General features: G+C 41.7%; 1 protein-coding gene and 1 non-coding gene across 2 annotated transcripts; both read left to right on the top strand.

Moving 5' to 3' along the window:
• The first annotated feature begins 5771 nt into the window (after positions 1-5771).
• cox7c (cytochrome c oxidase subunit 7C) lies at positions 5772-9237 on the top strand. Its single transcript, XM_069936244.1, has 3 exons — positions 5772-5922; positions 7460-7587; positions 9137-9237. The coding sequence occupies exons 1-2, from the start codon at positions 5845-5847 to the stop codon at positions 7574-7576; spliced, it is 195 nt and encodes a 64-aa protein (XP_069792345.1). The 5' UTR covers positions 5772-5844; the 3' UTR covers positions 7577-7587; positions 9137-9237.
• LOC138752171 (small nucleolar RNA Z39) lies at positions 7641-7704 on the top strand. The gene has a single exon (XR_011350427.1). It is a non-coding gene; the product is annotated as a small nucleolar RNA Z39 (small nucleolar RNA).
• Positions 9238-20078: the final 10841 nt, after the last annotated feature.

Below are 20078 nucleotides of genomic sequence, written 5' to 3'. Positions count from 1 at the left end.
AAGAAACGAGTCGGGGGCAGGTAAGAAAACTTTTTTTAAAAGTCTCTTACCGGGGCCTGCGGAGAGGAGTCAGCGTCGGAGGCAGCCATTGGTCAGACGGGCCTACAGGAGAGCGTGTTGGGAAGGTAAGGTCTTTTTAAGGGCTCTTACTGGGGACAGGGCCTAGCAGTCGGGAGAGGAGAGGAGAGGAGAGAGGAGAAGGACAGAGAAGAAACGAGTCGGGGGCAGGTAAGAAAACTTTTAAAAAAGTCTCTTACCGGGGCCTGCGGAGAGGAGTCGGCGTCGGAGGCGGCCATTGGTCGGACGGGCCTACAGGAGAGCGTGTAGGGGTTAATTGGTAAAAGGCCAATAAATAAGAGGGACAGCGAGCGAGTGGCCCAGCGAGCGAGTGGCCCAGCGAGCGAGTGGCCCAGCGAGCGAGTGGCCCAGCGAGCGAGTGGCCCAGCAAAGGAGTGGGACTTCCAGGCTTTGGCTCATGGGACTTCCAGGCTTTGGCTCATGGGACTTCCAGGCTTTGGCTCATCAGGCTTCGGCAAAAGCAGGCGGAGCGAAAGGTTGGCTGTTTTTATTAGCACTTCCTAGGTGAGTGCACTGTACATTAAAAAGCTGAGCCATGCCCATGGGGTTAGTGCTCTGCTCAAGTTGCCAGATGTGGGAGCCATGGGTGACCTCCACCCTCCCAAATGACTATATCTGTGCCAGGTGCAAAGAGGTGGGGGTCCTTAGGGGCCGAGCTCCAGATTGATGACCTTAGGCTCGCAAGAGAGAGTGAGGAGGTAAGCGACAGGACCTTAAATCTTCCCACAGGACATACCTGCAGTGGATGTAATGAGACACAAGCATTAAAAAATAAAATTAAAGAAATGGAGTTGCAGCTTGATGATCTGAGGCTTATCAGGGAGAGTGAAGAATTTATAGATACAACGCTCAGGGAAGTGCTTACCCCTGGATTGGGGGGTCAGGTAAGTGGACTACTGTCAGGGGAGGGGAGAAAGTTGGCTTCGATCTGTGGTGAGCACCCCGGTGGCTACTGCTCTTAGCAACAAATATAGTGTATTGGATGTAGTTGGGGAAGATAACCTGCCAGAGGTTGCACCAAGGGAACCGGTGGTGCGGAAAGGAAGGAAGGGGAACGGGGGAGAGGGGGGAAAAAAAAAAAAAAGGAAGGAAGGGGAACAAGGTGGTCATTGGGGACTCCATCATCAGGGGAACAGACAAAAGATTCTGCGAACCTGACAAGTGTTTCTGTATGGTGTGTTGCCTCCCAGGAGCCAGGGTGCGAGACGTCTCGGATAGGGTTCAGAGTATCCTGGGGGGGGAAGGTGAACGGCCAGAAGTCCTGATACACGTGGGTACAAATGATGTGGATAAGATGAAGGAGGAGAACCTGAAGAGGGACTACCGTGAGCTCGGAAGGAGGTTAAGAAGCAGAACCTCCAGGATTGTAATCTCGGAGCTGCTACCTGTGCTGTACATGGGTGGGGGCAAAAATAATAAAATCAGGAGGTTAAATGTGTGGCTGGAGGAATGGTGCAGAGTGCAGGGATTCAGGTTCATTGACCATTGGGATCTCTTCTGGGGAAGACAAGACCTCTACAGGAGGGATGGTTTACACCTGAATGCAATGGGGGCCAATATACTGGCAGTTAGGTTTAAAAATGCTGTCAGATTTGATTTAAACTAATTTGGCAGGGGGAAGGGAACAGGACTGATAGGGAAGCAGATAGGCGAGTGAATATAGGGGTGGTTCCGTTAGACGGTGAAACAATAAGGAAAAAGGGAACTAAAAAGAATAGGAGAGTAGGGGCAAGTGCATCGAGAACAAAGGTGGAGGGAGAAAGGAGATATGGTATCAAGGTATTGTGTATGAATGCACGGAGTGTAAAGAATAAAATGGATGAGCTTGAGGCACAAATGGCAATGGGAGGTTATGATATTGTCGGAGTAACGGAGAAATGGCTGTGGGAAGGGCAGGATTGGGAAATAAATGTTCCCGGGTACAGGTCCTATAGAAAAGACAGAAAGTTAGGAAGAGGAGGTGGGGTAGCTCTGTTGGTAAGAAATGAAATTCAGGCGTTTGAAAGGAAAGACATTGAAACAGGTGGGGTAGAGTCTGTTTGGATAGAATTAAGAAATTGTAAAGGCATGAGGACCATAATGGGGGTCATTTACAGGCCTCCGAAAAGTAGCTTAGATATCAGTAGAAGTATAAATCAGGAATTAAGAGTGGCATGTCAAAGTGGTAGCAATACAGTAGTTATGGGGGACTTTAACATGAAGGTGGACTGGGATAATCAGACGGGGGCAGGAGCACAAGAGACTGAGTTTATTGAATGTCTACGAGATACTTTCTTCGAGCAGCTAGTAGAGGAACCTACCAGGGGGAAGTCGATTCTGGACTTGGTGCTGTGCAGTGACGCAGAGTTAATAAGTGACCTCGATGTAGGGGAGCCATTAGGGAATAGTGATCATGGTATGGTTACTTTTGAGCTGCAATTAGAAAGGGAAAGAGAAAGGAAGTCGGAAGCATCTGTACTGCAGTTAAATAAAGGGGATTATGCAGCTATGAGGGAGGAGCTAGCCAAAATAAAATGGAAAGATACACTAGCTGGGAGGACAACTGGGGAAAAATGGCAGGTATTTTTGGACATTTTTCACAGGTTTTAGGACAAATTTATTCCAAAGTGGAGGAAAGGCTCTAGGAGATGCAAATGGCAGCCGTGGCTAACTAATGAAATCAAGTGTAATATCAAATCCAAAGGGAGTAAGTATAGGATAGCGAAGCGGAGTGGGAAGTTAGAGGATTGGGAAACCTTCAAAGAGCATCAGAGGGTAACTAAGAAAGTCATAAGAGAGGGGAAAATTAAGTACGAGAGGAAATTAGCAAATAATATAATGGAGGATAGCAAAAGCTTTTTTAAATATGTGAAGAGGAAGAAATTGGTTCGGTCCAAAATTGGTCCATTAAGAATGGAAAAGGGTGAAATTATTACCGGAAACAAGGAAATGGCTGAGGAATTTAACAAATACTTTGCAACTGTCTTCACCAAGGAGGATATAGGTTATGGTCAGTTAGGGGGTAGTGGTCATGCGGTATCAAGAGACTTGGGGAACTTTCCTGGGGAAGTAGGGGATCTAATGGATATCCGGATCCAGAAACTGGAGGTTGTGAGTAAATTGTTGGGACTGAGGGCTGATAAATCCCCAGGGCCTGATGGGCTGCATCCCAGACTGCTTAAAGAAGTTGCTATGGAAATTGTGGAAGCACTGGTCGACATTTTACAAAGTTCCATAGATTCGGGGGAGGTCCCTGAGGATTGGAGAGTGGCTGATGTGGTGCCGATTTTTAAGAAGGGAGGGAGGGAGAAAACGGGAAATTATAGACCAGTCTGTGGTGGGGAAGATATTGGAATCTATCATAAAAGGAGTAATAGCAGAACACTTAGGCAGAAATAACAGTATAAGGGCTAGTCAGCATGGATTCCTTAAGGGTAAGTCATGCTTGACTAACCTTCTGGAATTTTTCGAGGATGTGACAAAGAGGGTGGACTTGAGAGAGCCTGTGGATGTGGTGTATTTGGACTTCCAGAAGCCCTTTAATAAGGTACCTTTAATAAGGGAGACTAGTGGGTAAGATCAGGGAGCATGGTATTGGAGGTAAAGTGCTGACATGGATAGGAAATTGGTTAAGAAATAGGAAACAAAGGGTTGGGGTAAGCGGGTCTTTTTCAGGATGGCAGGATGTGACGAGTGGAGTGCCGCAGGGTTTGTAATTTATGTAAATGATTTGGATGAGGGGATTATTAATAACTTGAGCAAATTTGCAGATGACACGAAACTGGGTGGCGGTGTGGGGTGTGAGGAGGATGTCAGGAAAATGCAGAGCGACTTGGACAGGTTGGTGGAGTGGGCTGCTGAATGGAAGATGACGTTCAATGTAAGCAAATGTGAGGTTATCCATTTTCGGGGCAATAATAGGAAAGCTGAGTATTATTTAAATGGAGACAAGCTAGGGAGTGGGGAGGAGCAAATGGATCTGGGAGTACTTGTTCACCGGTCACTGAAGACTAGCATGCAGGTTCAGAAAGCTGTGAAGAAGGCTAATAGCATGTTGGCTTTCATAAAGAGGGGATTGGAGTATAGGAACAGAGATGCCCTTCTGCAGTTGTACAGGGCCCTAGTGAGACCCCACCTGGAGTATTGCGTCCAATTCTAGTCTCCAGTTTTGAGGAAGGACATACTAGCTATAGAGGGTGTGCAGCGCAGATTTACAAGGTTAGTTCCAGGGATGGCGGGGTTGACATATGCTGAAAGGCTAGAAAAACTGGACTTGTATCCGATGGAGTTTAGAAGGATGAGGGGGGACATGATTGAGGTATACAAAATTATCAGGGGGATAGACAGAGTGAAGTCGGATTACTTGTTCCCAATAATGGGGGAGACGAGGACTAGAGGGCATAGTTTAAGAATACAGGATAGGCCCTTTAGGACGGAGATGAGAAAACATTTTTTTTACCCAGAGAAGTGTGAATCTGTGGAATGCTCTGCCACAGAGGGTGGTAGAGGCAGATTCGCTGATTATGTTCAAAAGAGAGATAGATAAGACTCTAGTGGGCAAAGGAGTTAAGGGTTATGGGGATAAGGCTAGAAAGGGGTACTGATGGTAGTGATCAGCCATGATCTGTAAAATGGCGGTGCTGGCTCGACGGGCCGAAGGGCCTACTCCAGCTCCTATTGTCTATTGCCTAATTTCAGGCCTGAACACTTCATTAAAGGCTGAGTAAAAAGCAGGCAGGCGCATGAGGAAAAAGAGTAGGAGCACAGGCAGTAGCCAAGGGCCATAAGTGGGTTCTGAATTGGGGGCCAGGAGAGAAAACCTGAGAATTGACCAGCAGGTGATAGCTCTGTGAATGAAGAGTTGCAGGAAAGGTCACACGGTGTTAGGAAAAGGCAAAGCTAGAGAAAAGGAGATACAGGAATAAAGAAAGGAAGAAACATTGATGAGTGGGGTTCTAACAGAAACCAGGGAAGTCGATGATCTCCATATACCTTCAGCTGACCAGTGGATAACGAAGAAGGTGGAGGTAGCAAGAGGCCTGACCAAAAAGAGAGGTTGAAGAGGCAAAATTGAAAATTTTCAGTGTCTGAGACTTAAGCGCATAGGCTCAGTGAAGAGCAGAATCAACAAAATATGAGGGGCATGAATATAATGAATGCTCAGTCTTCTTCCCAGGGTAGATGATTCTACAACTGGATAGTATAGGTTTAAGATGAGAGAAGAAATTTAAGAGGAGGGACCTGAATGGCAACTTTGAACTCAGAAGATCGTCTGTATCTGCAATGAACAGCCAGAGGAATCTATAGAAGCAGATGCAATTTTTTTTTGATTTTGATAAGGAATTTGGATAGGATATGCAGAAAAATATGATGAGTTGGGATGGAGGTCTTACTCTCTACATTGGAACCATGTTGTGGTCATGGCCACCCTTTACCAGCAGCTTGGGGGTGAAACACAAGGGACTGTTTGACCTGCTGAGTTTCTCTGTGACCTGTGTGTGTGCGTTTTTACACTTTACCAGCAGCTTTGTTCGTATAAATCTCTTCACTGTTTCATATGGATGAGAATTGAGCTGGTGGAACAGTATCACTGGGGTGGGGGAGGGGGGGGGCCTTGAGGCCTGATTTGTTCCGACGCAAACTCCAGCCCGCCCCGGAAATGCCGCCACTGCGCCTGCGTGGTAGGCGCAGTGCGTTCTGGTCCCTGTCATTGGCCCCTCACACTTCCGCCTTCAGCTCGCCGCGCTCGTTTCCGGTCCTGGGCGAAAGGGTCTGCTGTGTGGAGCCATGGTGTGGGCCCGAGCGGTGCGCAACTTCAGCACTTCGCTGATCCGCAGGTCGCACTATGAGGAGGGCCCAGGGAAGGTAGGAGGCCGCCTTGGTGACCACTTGGGAAACCGTGGAGAGAGGGAGAGAATTCAAGGGCTGCAGCAGCCTCCCGAAGGTGGGCCCACGCAGGCCTCCCGCCGGTGTTCAGACCGCGGGGCCCGGTGCTGGGTGCGCGTCCGCCCGCTGAAGGTCACGCGAGCCGCTCCAGGGAGTGGCCGCCGCCATTTTAGGCGCGGTGGCTCCCGAACGCGGCTCGACCTTGGAGGCCTGTGGCCCCAGCAGACCCCGCTCACCACAGGCCCGGGTCTCTGGCCCTGGTGTCGCAACTGGCGCTGCTCTTCCTCTTGGGCCGACACGTCCGCGAGCATCTAGTCATCCCCGCCACCCGTGTTCTTCCCGCTTTCAAGGTGCAAACGCCGCCGGGACAATGAACAGTGATGCGGTGGGGAGGCGAAAAGGATCCATCCTGGTAGGGGATGGATCAGAGTAAGCGGGGGGGGGGGGGGGGGGGGGGGGGTGGGAGAGGCCGCCAGAGCCACTGATCTCGGGTGGGAAGGATAATCCAGAAAGTGAAAGCACTGACGGCGGCCTGTCATAAACAGAGACTTGACCTTCAAGATCCAAAATGGCTTTATTGCCTTGTAATAGATCACACAAGCAGGTGTCACCTGCTTCGCCTCCTGGACCCCAGCACCCAGTTCTAATGTGGTCAGGAAGCTGTCAGTGCCTTCGCTTCCGCAATCGGCACCCCTCTTGAATCTTCGTCCTGGATACCCTGGTCCTCCCACTCTCCTGCAGCCTGAGAGTTCTTCAGTTGCTGGGCTCTTCTGTGGTTTGGTGCCATGTGCTGGTGGGATGATTATTACCCAGAGCTTGCAGTCCTCTTCGAATACTGGCAAGCATGGGTCCTACCAAGATGGGCATGGACCTCTGTGGTTTAGCAGATGGTTTTTTTATATTAAAAAAAAACACCACCAGTCCCTTCTACAGGCAATTTTAAAAGGGGTACGAGGTTGCCTGCATCACGACTGCGTGGTAAAATCTTGTGGACAAACTACGTGCTCTCCTGGGGCCGCATCAGCAGCAGTGCTGCCATTTTTTTTAAAAAATTGGTCTTTAAAGGCATGTCTGTCACAGCCTTAGACCACCCTTCATTCGCATTGAAGTACATTTAATTCTCAGGTCCATGCAGGATTCATCTTGAATTATGTGAACATACTTCAAAACAAAATCTGGTGCAATTTTGGACCAAAATACTTATGAAAGCATTTCTTAATAGTTTTTGAGCAGCATCTTAACCTTTGTAGTGATTTGAGGTCTATGCTGAACTCTGGGATTAAATTCTGTTTGTTTACTGATTTAAAAATCCTGATACAGTAACTTTTGTGCTAAAAAGGCATTCGTTTTTTTTTGGTTTAAGTAAAGCTGGTACACATGATGTGAATTCATTGAAAAGATTGAAATCGTGACAATGTAAACGCTTTCTGATGTACCAAGTCAATTCTTGACAGATATTAACTTGGCATACATTTAATCAATTCTTGTGACTTAGAATGTCTGAATTATTTTTTAGAATTTGCCCTTCTCGGTGGAGAACAAGTGGAGGCTATTGGCAATGATGGCCATGTTTTTTGGCTCTGGCTTTGCGGCTCCATTTCTGTTAGTTCGGCACCAATTACTTAAGAAATAACAAATTATTCAGTGAGTATCTTTGAAATGCAAATATTGAAAATCTAAAATGTTTTATGTATCTGGTACAAATGATGAGAATATGTTAGAATGAGTTATGCTATGACACTGTAAACGCTTTCTGATGTACCATAATCTCACTAATTATCTGTCTCTCGGTAAGTAATTCACATTTCATGCAGAGTTGCCAACAAACAGTATTGTCAATGAGTCTTCCAAAAGGATGTCCCAAGAAGAAGTCAGTTTACATCTTGGCCATGGCAGTTTTATTCATTCTATGTAAAACAACTGAGAGCACCTGACAAGGGTATGGGTTGAGCCAACATCCTGGCCATGATACTGAAAACTCTAGGCAATACAGTTCCAAAACTCATGTAAATACAAATGTGATTCATTTAATCTGGTTGCTAGTTTCAATCAGTAATAAAATGATGGAATACTTTGTACTTTCAGTTGCATTTACTGAACAAGTTGTTCACTGCTTCGTTTGGGATTTTGCCAAGACCACTTGGTATCAAACTACTTCAGCTTTGGGCAAAAGGGTTGAATTTTGGAAATATGGAATTCAGAAGCCCTATTAAAACTATAGTTGATCATCAATGGAAAACCTGCTTGGAGTTGTAATTAAGAATAAGGTAGACAATTATAGTTGCTACTGATCCCATGTATGGGACTGCAGACATTCAAGGCAGTGTCCTAGGTCCGATTGCTTCATTAATAAATCTTTCATCATAAAATCAGCAGACCTAGACAATATTCACCGATCAGGTGAATTTCACTGTCTAAGTGAAATTAGGACTACAAAAGGTTACAAGCCATTAACCAATTTCTACAAGAGAATCTAACCACTGTCCATGCACATTCAGTACCAATGTCGTCCACTATCCATAAACTGGATTACCATTGACTAGAAATTCAGTTTCCCAGTTCAGAAGCTGAGTGAGTGCCTTGTGCTTGGTGACACTGAAATTACACAGGAAGATCAATCTTGAAAATGATTTTTAAAGAAACAGGAAATTTGTAGAAAAGGCCTTTTTTTTTCAGGTCATGTTGCTTTTTGAACTTTTTGCCACTGGATCTGCTCCCAAGTTAGTGAAGAATTCTCTTCATACACCTCCCCACCCCTTTCTAGAGTGTAATGTTAATAACAAAAGGATGAGATTTTGGATCCTTTCAAGTCAAACATATTTATTGACAATTCTCCATTTTTCTTGTGCAAAACGATCTTGGTTGCTTGATAAACTTACTCTTTTTAAGTACTGAATACTTAATTTCTGCAGTCATTTTCAATTCAGAAATATTTTTAGTTACAGAATGGAGAAACTAATGCTAAAATTTAAAGATACAATATCGCAGACCAGGCATTCTGGTCACTGAGCTTTCAATAAATGTCACAAAGTTTGTGCACATTTCCACCTGAATAGCATTTGGATTTCTGAAATCGAATGAGAATGAGAATACTCTGCATTCAGGGTTTTTCTTTTCTGAGATTTTTTCTCTGGATAAGTTGATGCATCTCTCTGGTTTGTATGTTTCTAATTCTAACCTTTCTTTTTTCCAGAAAGAGCTTCCATCAACTAGTGTGATGGCTCCTGCACAAGTTATTTGTTGAGAGCCTCGACAATAAAAATGTTCTTGTAAATAAATATAATGTCAAATTAACTTTTTTTTCAATTCTATGGCATTAATGGCTTTGAAGTGCAACACGCAAAGTTTTCCATTTGTTTCTTTTCACCCTAAAGAATAATTTGTGGTTTTTTTTTTAAAAATTAAACACACAGCACTGTAGCAGTCCCTTCTGACCCACGAGTCCATGCTGACCAGTTCGCCTACAATCTACAAACTTCTTAATTATAGTGCCAGATTTGAATCTGGTTCACTGGTGCTGAAGCATCCATGTATCTAATTACAGTGGAAAATCTGTCTGGAAATCTTGATGGTTCAGCATATTCAAAATTAGGTTTTGTTACTCCCCTTAAGATCACATGGGGCCCCATGAAATATTACTGTTTAACACCTAAAATGAATTATCACAGGTGTCTGATAATCCAGAAAATCTATCTCTTCTTTGGACATACTATATCTTGAAATTCATTGTCAGAATACATGCATGACATTACACAACACTGAGATTCTATTTCCTACAGGCATACACATATAAACAAATAAAGAAATGTAAACAAATTGCAATATAGAGGGGGGGGGGGAATCAATAGTGCAAAAGTATGAGTCCCTGATTGAGTTTGTTGTTAAGAAGTCTGGTGGTGGGTGGAGTGGTAGCAGCTGTTCTTGACATGGTGGTGTGAGTCTTGTGGCAACTATACCTCTTTCTTGATGGCAGAGCATGTGCTGGGTGATGTGGATCCTTCATTATATCTGAATGATTGCACAGTGCTTGAGTACTAGATGCATTCATATAGTTTTCACTGAGAACTATAGTGTGAAAATGTCTGGGATTATTGGATAGCAATGATGAAAATTCTTGAATAAGTGAAGTGGAATGCAAAGAATGGTTGCATAATCTTGAGTGTGGCCATATGAGAATGAGATTATTTTTGATCTATATCTGCTTCCCCATTTAAAACTCTGTTATTTCTTTTAATGTTTTCTTACTGGTTCCCTACTTTAGTTTTCTTTGGGCCTGGCCAGCTATTAGACTACTGAGCAATTGTTTAAAAAAATCATGCAATTAGAGAATTAGCTTTATTAATTTACTTCACTCTTTCATTGGACTTTTTTTTTAAACTGGCATTCCCATAAGCTTAAATCCAACCCTCCATTGATTCAATTAACTCGCTGCATTTATAAAGGAGTATGATTGTTCAACCCATGTTCTTCAATGTTGGGGAAATCATATAACCTGTCTTCAGAGGTGCTGATGGTGTTACTCCAGTGACATATTAATTGAGGTGTATAAAATTATGATAGGCATAGCGTGAATAGCAGCACCTTTTCTTCACAGCACCAATGACCAATTCCAGAGGACATCCATTCAAGATGAGTAGAGGAAAGTCAGATGTCTAAACAAGAGTGGTGAATTCCTGAAGCACACTGCCGGGGTTGGTGATGGAAGCTAATATTGTTCAATAGGGAATTTAAAAGATTCTTAAATAGACACGTGGATGTAAGAAATGTGTTGATCATTGTGAATGTGTCGCTGTGATTGCAGTGCAATACACAAACGGACTGCAGAAACTCATCAGGTCATGCAGCGTCAAAAGCAAGCGTATAACTATCAGTCTGCGCTGTCAAGGTAGAAAAACATGTAGCAGAACCATAGAACGTCCAACACTGATTTATTAGATTACGCTAGCGGGAATGAGCAATATTAATTTCATGTAGACAATGGCACCTTAATATTGAACCTCATTCAAAGATCACAGTGAAATGGCACAGTATTTGTCATATTTTGGCGGCATATCTTAACAAATTGATAAGCATTTCTGATTGTATTTGAAGTATATTAGTTCCTGGCTAACACCAATTATTGTGTCCTTAAGAAAGCTAAATGGTTGATGTCAATCAGCTATTTACATGTACGAATGATGGTAAAATTTCAAACCTCACAAACAGATGAGGCAATGTCTACAAGGTGTGTTTTAACATCCATTTTCTGTTTACATGAGGTTTAAGCTTTATCACATGCAAATTTATCAGTGTGGGAAAATGATTGGAGTTCTTAAAGGAAAAAGAACTTTTGCTCAGGTTCAAAGAGAAAGCTTGATACTGAGATGCAAAGTATTCCTTTTGTAGTAATCTTAACAGATCGCTATCGGTCAGCTGTTAATCAATTAGAAACAGGTTCTGGCAGATCGCTTGAGCTGTTAATGCTCCTGTCAACATGTAACAATGTGCAATTTGGAAGTGGGTTTGAATGGGTAGTTTAGGTGTTAATTTGGTAGACTTGGAGTCCCAAGTGTTCTTGTATGAAAAGTTTCTGCTGCTTTTGAAATAAGCCTTAATGAAGATTTTTCTTAATATTTGTTGAATCTGGACGACTCAAAAATAGAATCTTTTACATCACCAATGTTTCAGGCCTGAGCCGCAATGTTAGAAAGGTGGAGAGTTATGGGCCGTGAGAGATAGAAGGATTAGATTAATTGTCGCGTAGGTTTGTGCAGATCAGCACAATACCATGGATCATAGGTTCCTTACTGTGCTGTACAAATATCACTTTCATGGAACCGCTCCAAATGGTTTCCCGTTCATAGATTCCTAGAAGGGCCTTTGCCTTGACCCTGACACTAGAGTAGGGGAGGATCGCTCGAGGCATATCGAATGTGGGTACACCACGTTCATGGAGGTAAGTGGGGCAAGGTAGAGGTGAATAATATCCATCTTTACACTCACTCTTCTCCACCATGAAAAGGCCTTATGACAGAAACATCTTCCATTCAAGGAGACTCATCTTTCATCATCTAAACCTATCAATATTACTCTGCTTGTTCAGCTTCTTAACTCTGAACAATTCATTATGATCATTCCGTGTGGCAACGAGCTCCATATTCCCACTAAACTGTGAAGTGTTCTTCGTTTTCTTTTAGAATAAATCATTGTAGAATCATAGATTTGCATAAATGGTGAACAAAAATGTACTTGGTGGCTTCAGGAAAAGTCCAGCTTTTTTCTTTCCATGCCTAGAAGCTCAATCTTTAAATGACTTTAGCCAGGAATGTGTCAAGATCATGTAAATCTGGCAAACAGAGCAAGATAGCACTGTCATCAACAACTTTCATTGCTTCACTGGTTGAGTAGGCAGATGAGCAAGTTTATAGACTTATTTTGCTTTCTTGTGGATAAGAATTACGTGGACAATTTCTTGAATAATTACCAAATTTAGAAGTATTTAAAACAACTTGGCTGAAGCCAATTGTACAATTAATTATTCTCTATTTTATATAAGCAACATTAGAATTAATTGTCTTTTCAACCATCAGATCCATTAGTGCATGTCAAATTTAAATTGAGCTGATTCCTGTCCATTAATTCTGCGCTCAGTTATCAGCAGTGATGGATAACAAACATTAACAGTGCTATCCAGCAGTTCTTGCCAGTAACCTGCTCACAAATACACAGGACCACTTAGCTCCAAACCATATCTCAGTCAAAAGGAACTCAATTCCAAAGGTGAATTGGGAGCATTTGTTCTTAATGTCAAGGATTGAGTGTGGCTTCAAGGACCAGAGTCAATAGTGTGAAAGAGGAAAAGCTTCACAGTTTGGAATCATACCTAGTGCAAAGGATGATTATTATGGTTACTGGAGGCCAAGTGGCCAAGACCAACATTATTCAATGGCATTACTATTGATGAATCCTCCCCCACCATCAATATTCTGGGGCTTTCCATTGATCAACAATTCTGGCTATAAGAGGTCAGGGATTGGGAACTGTGCCAGCTCCATCAAGATTGCACAACCACTTCCTGCCTGTTGTAGGAGTAAGTTTAGTGAGGGCTATAAATAGTAAATAGGGATGTGAATTGTGCTAATGTAACAGAACCACAGACAGGCTGAAGAGTAGAGCCATGGAATACAACAATGATGACGCCCAAGTTACATGATCTTCATTTAATTATGTTATAAATGTGCAACCATTGTAACAGAAATGTAGACTATTAACTAAGTTATTCTGTAATCAACCTTTATCTTGCCATTAACTAATTCTTTGTGACTCTGATTCTCTCGTCAAGACAGATTTACTGTTAATCAAATGTCTATTAAAACTTGTAGCATAATCCTACTCAGAAGATCACCATTGATTGGTCTCCTGATGCACATCAATTTAAATAAATTGACTTGTTTTAAAGACCAACTCTACTTGGCCTTTTTGCCTGCTCCTACTTCGCCCCATTCAGCATTTCAAAGGGACTGTTCCCTTCCTGACTCCATCTTCCTGCTTCACAAAGTACACCAACCGCAGCAGATGCAACATCTTTAAATTTAATTTAGACATACAGCACGGTAATGGAAGGATCTAGTACTTTTTTTTAGTAGGAATATATAGGTCGGCACAACATTGAGGAATGAAGGGCCTGTACTGTGCTGTAATGGTCTATGTTCCATGTAACAAGCCCTTTCAGCCCAAGAGCCCGTGCTGCCCAATTACATCTAATGAACCTACAACCCTAGTATGTTTTGGAGGGTGGGAGGAAATCAGAGCACCCAGAGGAAAGCCACTCAGACCCAGGGAGAACATACAAACTCCTTACAGACAGCTGGATTCTATCCCCAATCACTGGCGCTGAAACAGTGTTGTGCTAACTGCAATGCTAACCATGCTGCCCCTGTCCTAAATTATCTTCTTCCCATCGTACAAGTACCTAAATGAATTCTGATGAAGCAGTAATTTACTTTTCCAATCGAGAGTACCACACACACTATTTACAATGTCATCTCTTCTACTTTTCTCGCCACCCCTTCCCCAATTTTTCTGCTACTCAATGCTAACTTGTTTGTCTCATTAACTGTTTCTCTTTCCACACATGCTGCCTGACCTACTGGGTGTTTCCAGGATTTTCTGTTATGCAACAACTTCAGGGTGTTGGTGAGATATGCCTTGGAATATTGTAAGCAGTTTTCATTACCCAGCTCTAGGGAAGATTGTTAAGCTGGAAAGGGTGCAAAAAATGTTTGAGAATGCAGCTCAGACTGATAGGCTTGAATTATGAGATAGGATGGGACTTCTTTCTCGGGATCTTAGGCTAGGGAAGGAACTTACAGAGGTTTATAAAATCATAGAATAGATAAAGAAAATAATTGTAACATTTGGGTATGGGAATCTAAAACTGGAAGGTAAAGATTTAATGTGAAAGTGGAAAGATTTAAAAGGAAACTGAGGGGAACCATCCACACAGAGTGGTGCATATATATGTAGGCTGAATACCCAGAAGGTGGGGAGAATTATAATATTTAAAAGACATATCGAGTTGGACATGGTTAGAACACAACAGTCCAATGTTGTGCCAACCTTTAAACACTGCCTCCCATGTAAATCTCCACTTTAAATTCCTCTATCTGCTTGTCTAGTAGTCTTCAATGTCACCAATGTACCTGCCTCCACCACTGACGCAGGTTGTGCATCCCATGTACCAACCACACTCTGGGTAAAAAAACAAACTTCCTCTCATATCTCCCTTGAACTTCCCACCAATTATCTTAAAGCTATGACCTCCTGTATTGAGTAGCAGTGCCTTAGAAAGGAGGTGCTGGCTGTCTATTATATTCCTCTTAATATCTTGTATACCTCTACCATGTCTCCTCTCATCTTCCTTTTTTCCAAAGAGTAAACCCCCAGCTCCCTTAATCTCTGCTCATAATACATACTCTCTGAACCAAGTAGCATCCTGGTAAATCTCCTTTGCACCCTTTCCAATGCTTCCACATCTTTCCTATAATGAGGTTACCAGAACTGGACATAGTACTCCAAGAGTGGTCTAACCAGAGTTTTGTAGAGCTGCATGATTACCTCATCGGCTCTGAAACTCAATCCCTCAACTTATGAAAGCTAACACCTCATAAGCTTTCTTAACTACCCTGCCTACCTGTGTGGCAATTTTCAGGGATCAGAGGACTCTGTTCTTTCACACTACCAAAATTTCTTCCATTAATTTTATACTCTGCCTTGGAGTTTGTCCTTCCAAAATGTACCACTTCACATTTCTCTAGATTGAACTTCATCTACCACTTTTGAGCCAAGCTCTGCATACTATCAACATCCATCTGCAATCTTCTACCCTCTCCACAACACTACCAACCTTTGTGTTGTCTGTAATCTTGCCAACTCACCCTTCTACCCCCCTCCCCTAAGTCATTAAAAGAAATCACAAAAAGCAGAGGTCCCAGAACCAATCCCTATGGGACACCACTAGTCACAGTCCTCCAATCTGAATGTACTCCCTCCACCACACCCCTTTGCTTTCTACAGGAAAGCCTATTCAAAATCCATATGGCCAAGCTTCCCTCTAACTTTCTGAGTAACCCTACCATGTGGAACCTTGAAAAATGTTTTACTAAAATTCATGTAGACCCTCATCAATATGTCTGGTTACATCCTTAAAGATTTCTATTAGGCTTGTGAGAAATGAGCTTCCCTTCATAAAGCCATGCTAACTGTCCCTGATAGCCCATGATTCTCTAAATGCCCATAGATCCTATCTCTAAGAATCCTTTCCATCAGATTTCTCCCCACTGATGTAAGGCTCTGGTTTATAATAATCTGGACTTTCTCACTACCTTTTTTGAACAAGGGGATATAATTTGCCACCCTCCAATGCTTTGGTACTATTCTCATGGATAATGAGAACACAAAGATCTTAGCCAGAAGCTCAGCAATCTCCTCCCTTACCTCAAGGAGCAGCCTGGAGAATATTCTGTCAGGCCCCGAGGATTCATCCATCCTAAGGCATTTAAACTGCATCAACATTGTAAGGGAATAAGGATTGGGACGAAGGTATTCATTTACTCTTTTTTGCAGTAAGAGAGTCTGTGTAGAATTCATTAGGTTTCAGCCCTTAAGAAATTGTGTTTGGACATCAGGTTAGAGGATCTTTAATGCTAAAATAAAATTGGATTAATGAGAATGTTCATTTGGATTTGCTGGATTATGTTTCTAAATTTAAAGAATGGTTACAAAAAGTGTGGATTTTGTCGCAAGAGAATTTAAAAATGGCTCAGGGTAAAATGAAGTGATTACTTGACAGGAAGACTCGAAGGAGGAATTTTAAGACAGGAAATAAAGTGTTAATTTTGTTCCCAACACATGACAATCCTCTTAGAGCAAAATTTTCTGGAACATATGAAGTAAAATCAAAACTGAATGATGTTAACTATGTGATAAACACTCCAGATCGTAGGAATAAAACCCAGGTTTGTCATATCAATGTGTTGAAACCTTACTATGAAAAAAAAAATGGTCGTGGAGAACAGTCGATATTGGAGGTTTAGTTGTTGATAAGGTTGAGGAAGTTATGGATCATAAGATTATGGAAAGAGAATCTTGTGAGGGTAACCTTTAAAAAAACTCATAGTTCCCATTCGTGCATCTATCTAACTCAACAATTTTGAAAATCAGGAGAAAAATTTAGACCATCTTAAACCACAAGAACAAAAGCAGTTGAAACAGTTGCTTTTGAAACGTGTAAATGTGTCTCCTGATGTGCCAAAAAGAATGTCAGTGATTTGTTATGATGTAGGAGAAGCGACAACACCTCTATCAAATAAACATTGAAAAGAGTAAAATAGTGGATCAGGAAATGGAATACATTTTGGACAATGATACTAGACCTTCAACTTAAATTAGAGTTCTCATTGTGTTCTAGTACCTAAAACAGATGGAAATATTAGTTTCTGTAAAGATTAAAAGAGGATAATGCAGTAACCAAAACAGATGTTTATCCTATTCCTACAATTTATGATTGTATTAATAAAATTAGGAAAGCTAAATTTCTTATTAAGGTGAATCTGCTAAAGAGTTACTTGTGAGCACCATTAACAGAGAGGAAGGGATATTTCTGCATTTGTGACAACATCAGGTTTGTACCTGATAATGTGCTACCTTTTTCTTGAAAAATGCCCCTGAAACATTCTAAAGCATGATTAATTCTGTAATCCAAGGTTTAAACATACAGATGCTTATATTGATGAATTGGTCACAAAAAGTGACACATGGAAAGAACATTTGATGGATTTGGAGAAATTGCAAGATATCCAAACCAAACCTAACTGTTAATTTAGCTAAAAATGAATTTGGACATGCTACTGTGACATATTTAGGGCATGTAGTTGGTCAGGGCAAAGTTGCACCTATTCAAGCAAAAGTGCAGGCAATTTTTGACTTCCTTTTCCCAATGGTAGGAAAGCAGTGAGAAGGCTTTTAGGAATGGCAGGATATTATAGGAAGTTTTGCAAGAATTTTGCAGAAATTGCTCTTCCTTTAACCAATCTACTGAAGGGGAAAACATTTGTGTAGTGATTGCAAAGTTAGAAATTAGTTTAGGGTATAAAAGAATTTTAGCTCAATAGCTAAAATTCCTTCGTAAGGGGAAAGTGTTACAGAATAAGTTAATAAAATTATGATAAAAATATATCTTAAAAGATGAAGATTGTGAGGTTTAGTTATCACGTCACATTTTCCAAACAAATATCTCATTTGCCATGCAAGAACTATGCAAAGGTAGACTTCATGTCTGTAGTTGGCTTTGCAGAGACAACGGAAAGTGAGAGTTTCACAAGTAGGTGTTAATGGACCAGCATGTTTTAACAGAGTCCAGGCTCAAGAACTGTGAAATCTTTTGCAGCTATTTTGGTTGAAGTTTGTTGCCCTAAGAGGGGCCACATGGTTTTGCAGAGAGAAATTGTCAATTGTTTGGAGTTGGAGAGAGAGAGAGAGAGAGATTGGAGAGTATTCTGCAACAGTTTGTGGCGAAGGCTGCAAGTTGGCAGACCTGCTGCTGGACTCCATTTCAAGACAGGTTTTAAGTTCTGAGTTCAGTCTATTCTAAATCTCTGTAGTCAATTGCAGAGGCTGTGGCTGGTTATTGAGTTTCTCTAGGAATAGGGGAAAAGAGAGAACTCCTTGTGTTAACCTTGAAAGAAGAGGCTATCTTTTGGAAAAACTCAAGAGAGGCAAGTTTCTTCAGTAAGACGCTTTAGTGTATCCAACAAACAATGAATATCTTTCTGAAACCAACAAAGATCTTCTTAAGTGGTGACAACTTAAATTAAAGCACCAGAGCCTGGTGAAGATAATAAATGTTTAACTCTGTGAACTGTATGGAAGATTGCCAGATACCAGTGAACTTGGAGAAGTGCAAATTTAATGACTGGTCAGTGAAAAAGAACTTTCCTGAACACATACACACTACATTCATGTGCACTTAGAATTAGAAGCAGCTTAAATTAGATTAGGTTAAGTTAATAGTAATATGTTAAGTATTGAGATTATTATGTATTAAGAAAATAAAAATCAGTTTTAAGTTGCCCTTGTCTTGGTGAATTTCTGTTACTGCTGGTTTTTGAGTCTTTTGGGCTCGTAACAATATCCTCTCTCAATATCAATATGCTCAAGAAAACATTAACCCCACCCACTTTGTCTTCACCACCATCTCCTTGGTGAATACTAAAGACAAGTATTCATTGAGGATCTCACCCACTTCCACAGCCCCCAGGCACATCGTCCCATCTTTATCTCTAATCATTCCTAGCCTCATTCCTGTCATCTTTCTGTTCTTCACATAATTGAAGAATGCCTTCGGGTTTTCCTTGACCCTACTTGCTAAGGTCATCACATGTCCCCTCAGCTCTCCTCAGCTTCCTCTTAAGCTCCTTTCTTTCTCCCTGATATTCCTCAAGAGACCTATCTAATTTTTTGCTGCCTAAATCTCATGTATACTGCCTTCTTTCTCTGCCTCATCGGAACAAATTTATCCTTAATAACCTGTATGAGATCCCTAAACATCGACAACATTTCCATGCAAAAATGTCATCCCAATTCACACCTGCAAGTTTTTGCCTTATAGCCTCATAAGTTACCCTTCTCCAATTAAATATCTTCTTGTCCTCTCTGACTCTATCCTTGTCCATGACAATATTAAAGGCCTGGGAGCAGCAGTCACTGTCCCCCAAATGTTCTCCCACTAAAGAGATCTGTGATCGGACCTGGTCCATTATTTTCCAGGAATCACACCTTCTGGAAAAATCTGTTGTCCAGTGTAATTGGCACTTCTCCCTATGTTGTTGTTGCAGTTATCCTGGGTAAATATCTTGTCTGCCATGGAAAGAATCCAGAGTGCAATTCAGGAAACATCTTTGTCCAAATCCATTGACAGAATAAGCAAACCAATGCCTCCTCCCAACCTAGCATTCTCAGATGCAAGTTACTAAACATACACAATAGCCTCTGTCAGACAAGCAATATCATTTGTGTGCCCAAAATAATGCTTCTGAAAGAAACACTCTACTCAGGAAGATATTACCAGGTAAACAGAGGAAAAGATTCAAGAATGTTCACAAAGTTATCCTGAAAAACAGTCGATGCCTGGGAATCCCCAACCAAAAGCACTTAAGTAGGCAAGGAGCATTTGGGCTATTAGATCAAGTCCATGATCACATAAAAGTCCAGCAGAACCAGTCAAAGGGGTGCAGGACCTCCAGACTTCCCTTCCCATTTGGGCACCTCCTGCTCCATCCATGGTAGATCTTTCAGTTCTCATGTTGCTTTCAGTAGCCACTGCAAAAACCACAACATGTCTTCCACCCTTAATTCTAAGGATGTCCAAAACTAATAAACTGAATTATATTTATAAAGTTCAGATATCATGATTTCATGTTAAAAATAAGCCACTCAAATGATTTTCTTCCATGATGAGTATACTGCATATGGTAGTTTGATATTTAATGTACATGTGGAAATGGGTTTGTGTCCACTTAAGGAAAAAACAATCTTATTTTAAGAGATAGATATTTAACAATTGAGAGTGTGTTTAGCTTCAATAGTCTAAGATGCTT

The sequence above is a fragment of the Narcine bancroftii genome, chromosome 1, assembly GCF_036971445.1.
Source record: "Narcine bancroftii isolate sNarBan1 chromosome 1, sNarBan1.hap1, whole genome shotgun sequence".
NCBI classification, from domain to species: domain Eukaryota; kingdom Metazoa; phylum Chordata; class Chondrichthyes; order Torpediniformes; family Narcinidae; genus Narcine; species Narcine bancroftii.
This window is presented reverse-complemented; position numbering and strand designations above follow the sequence as displayed.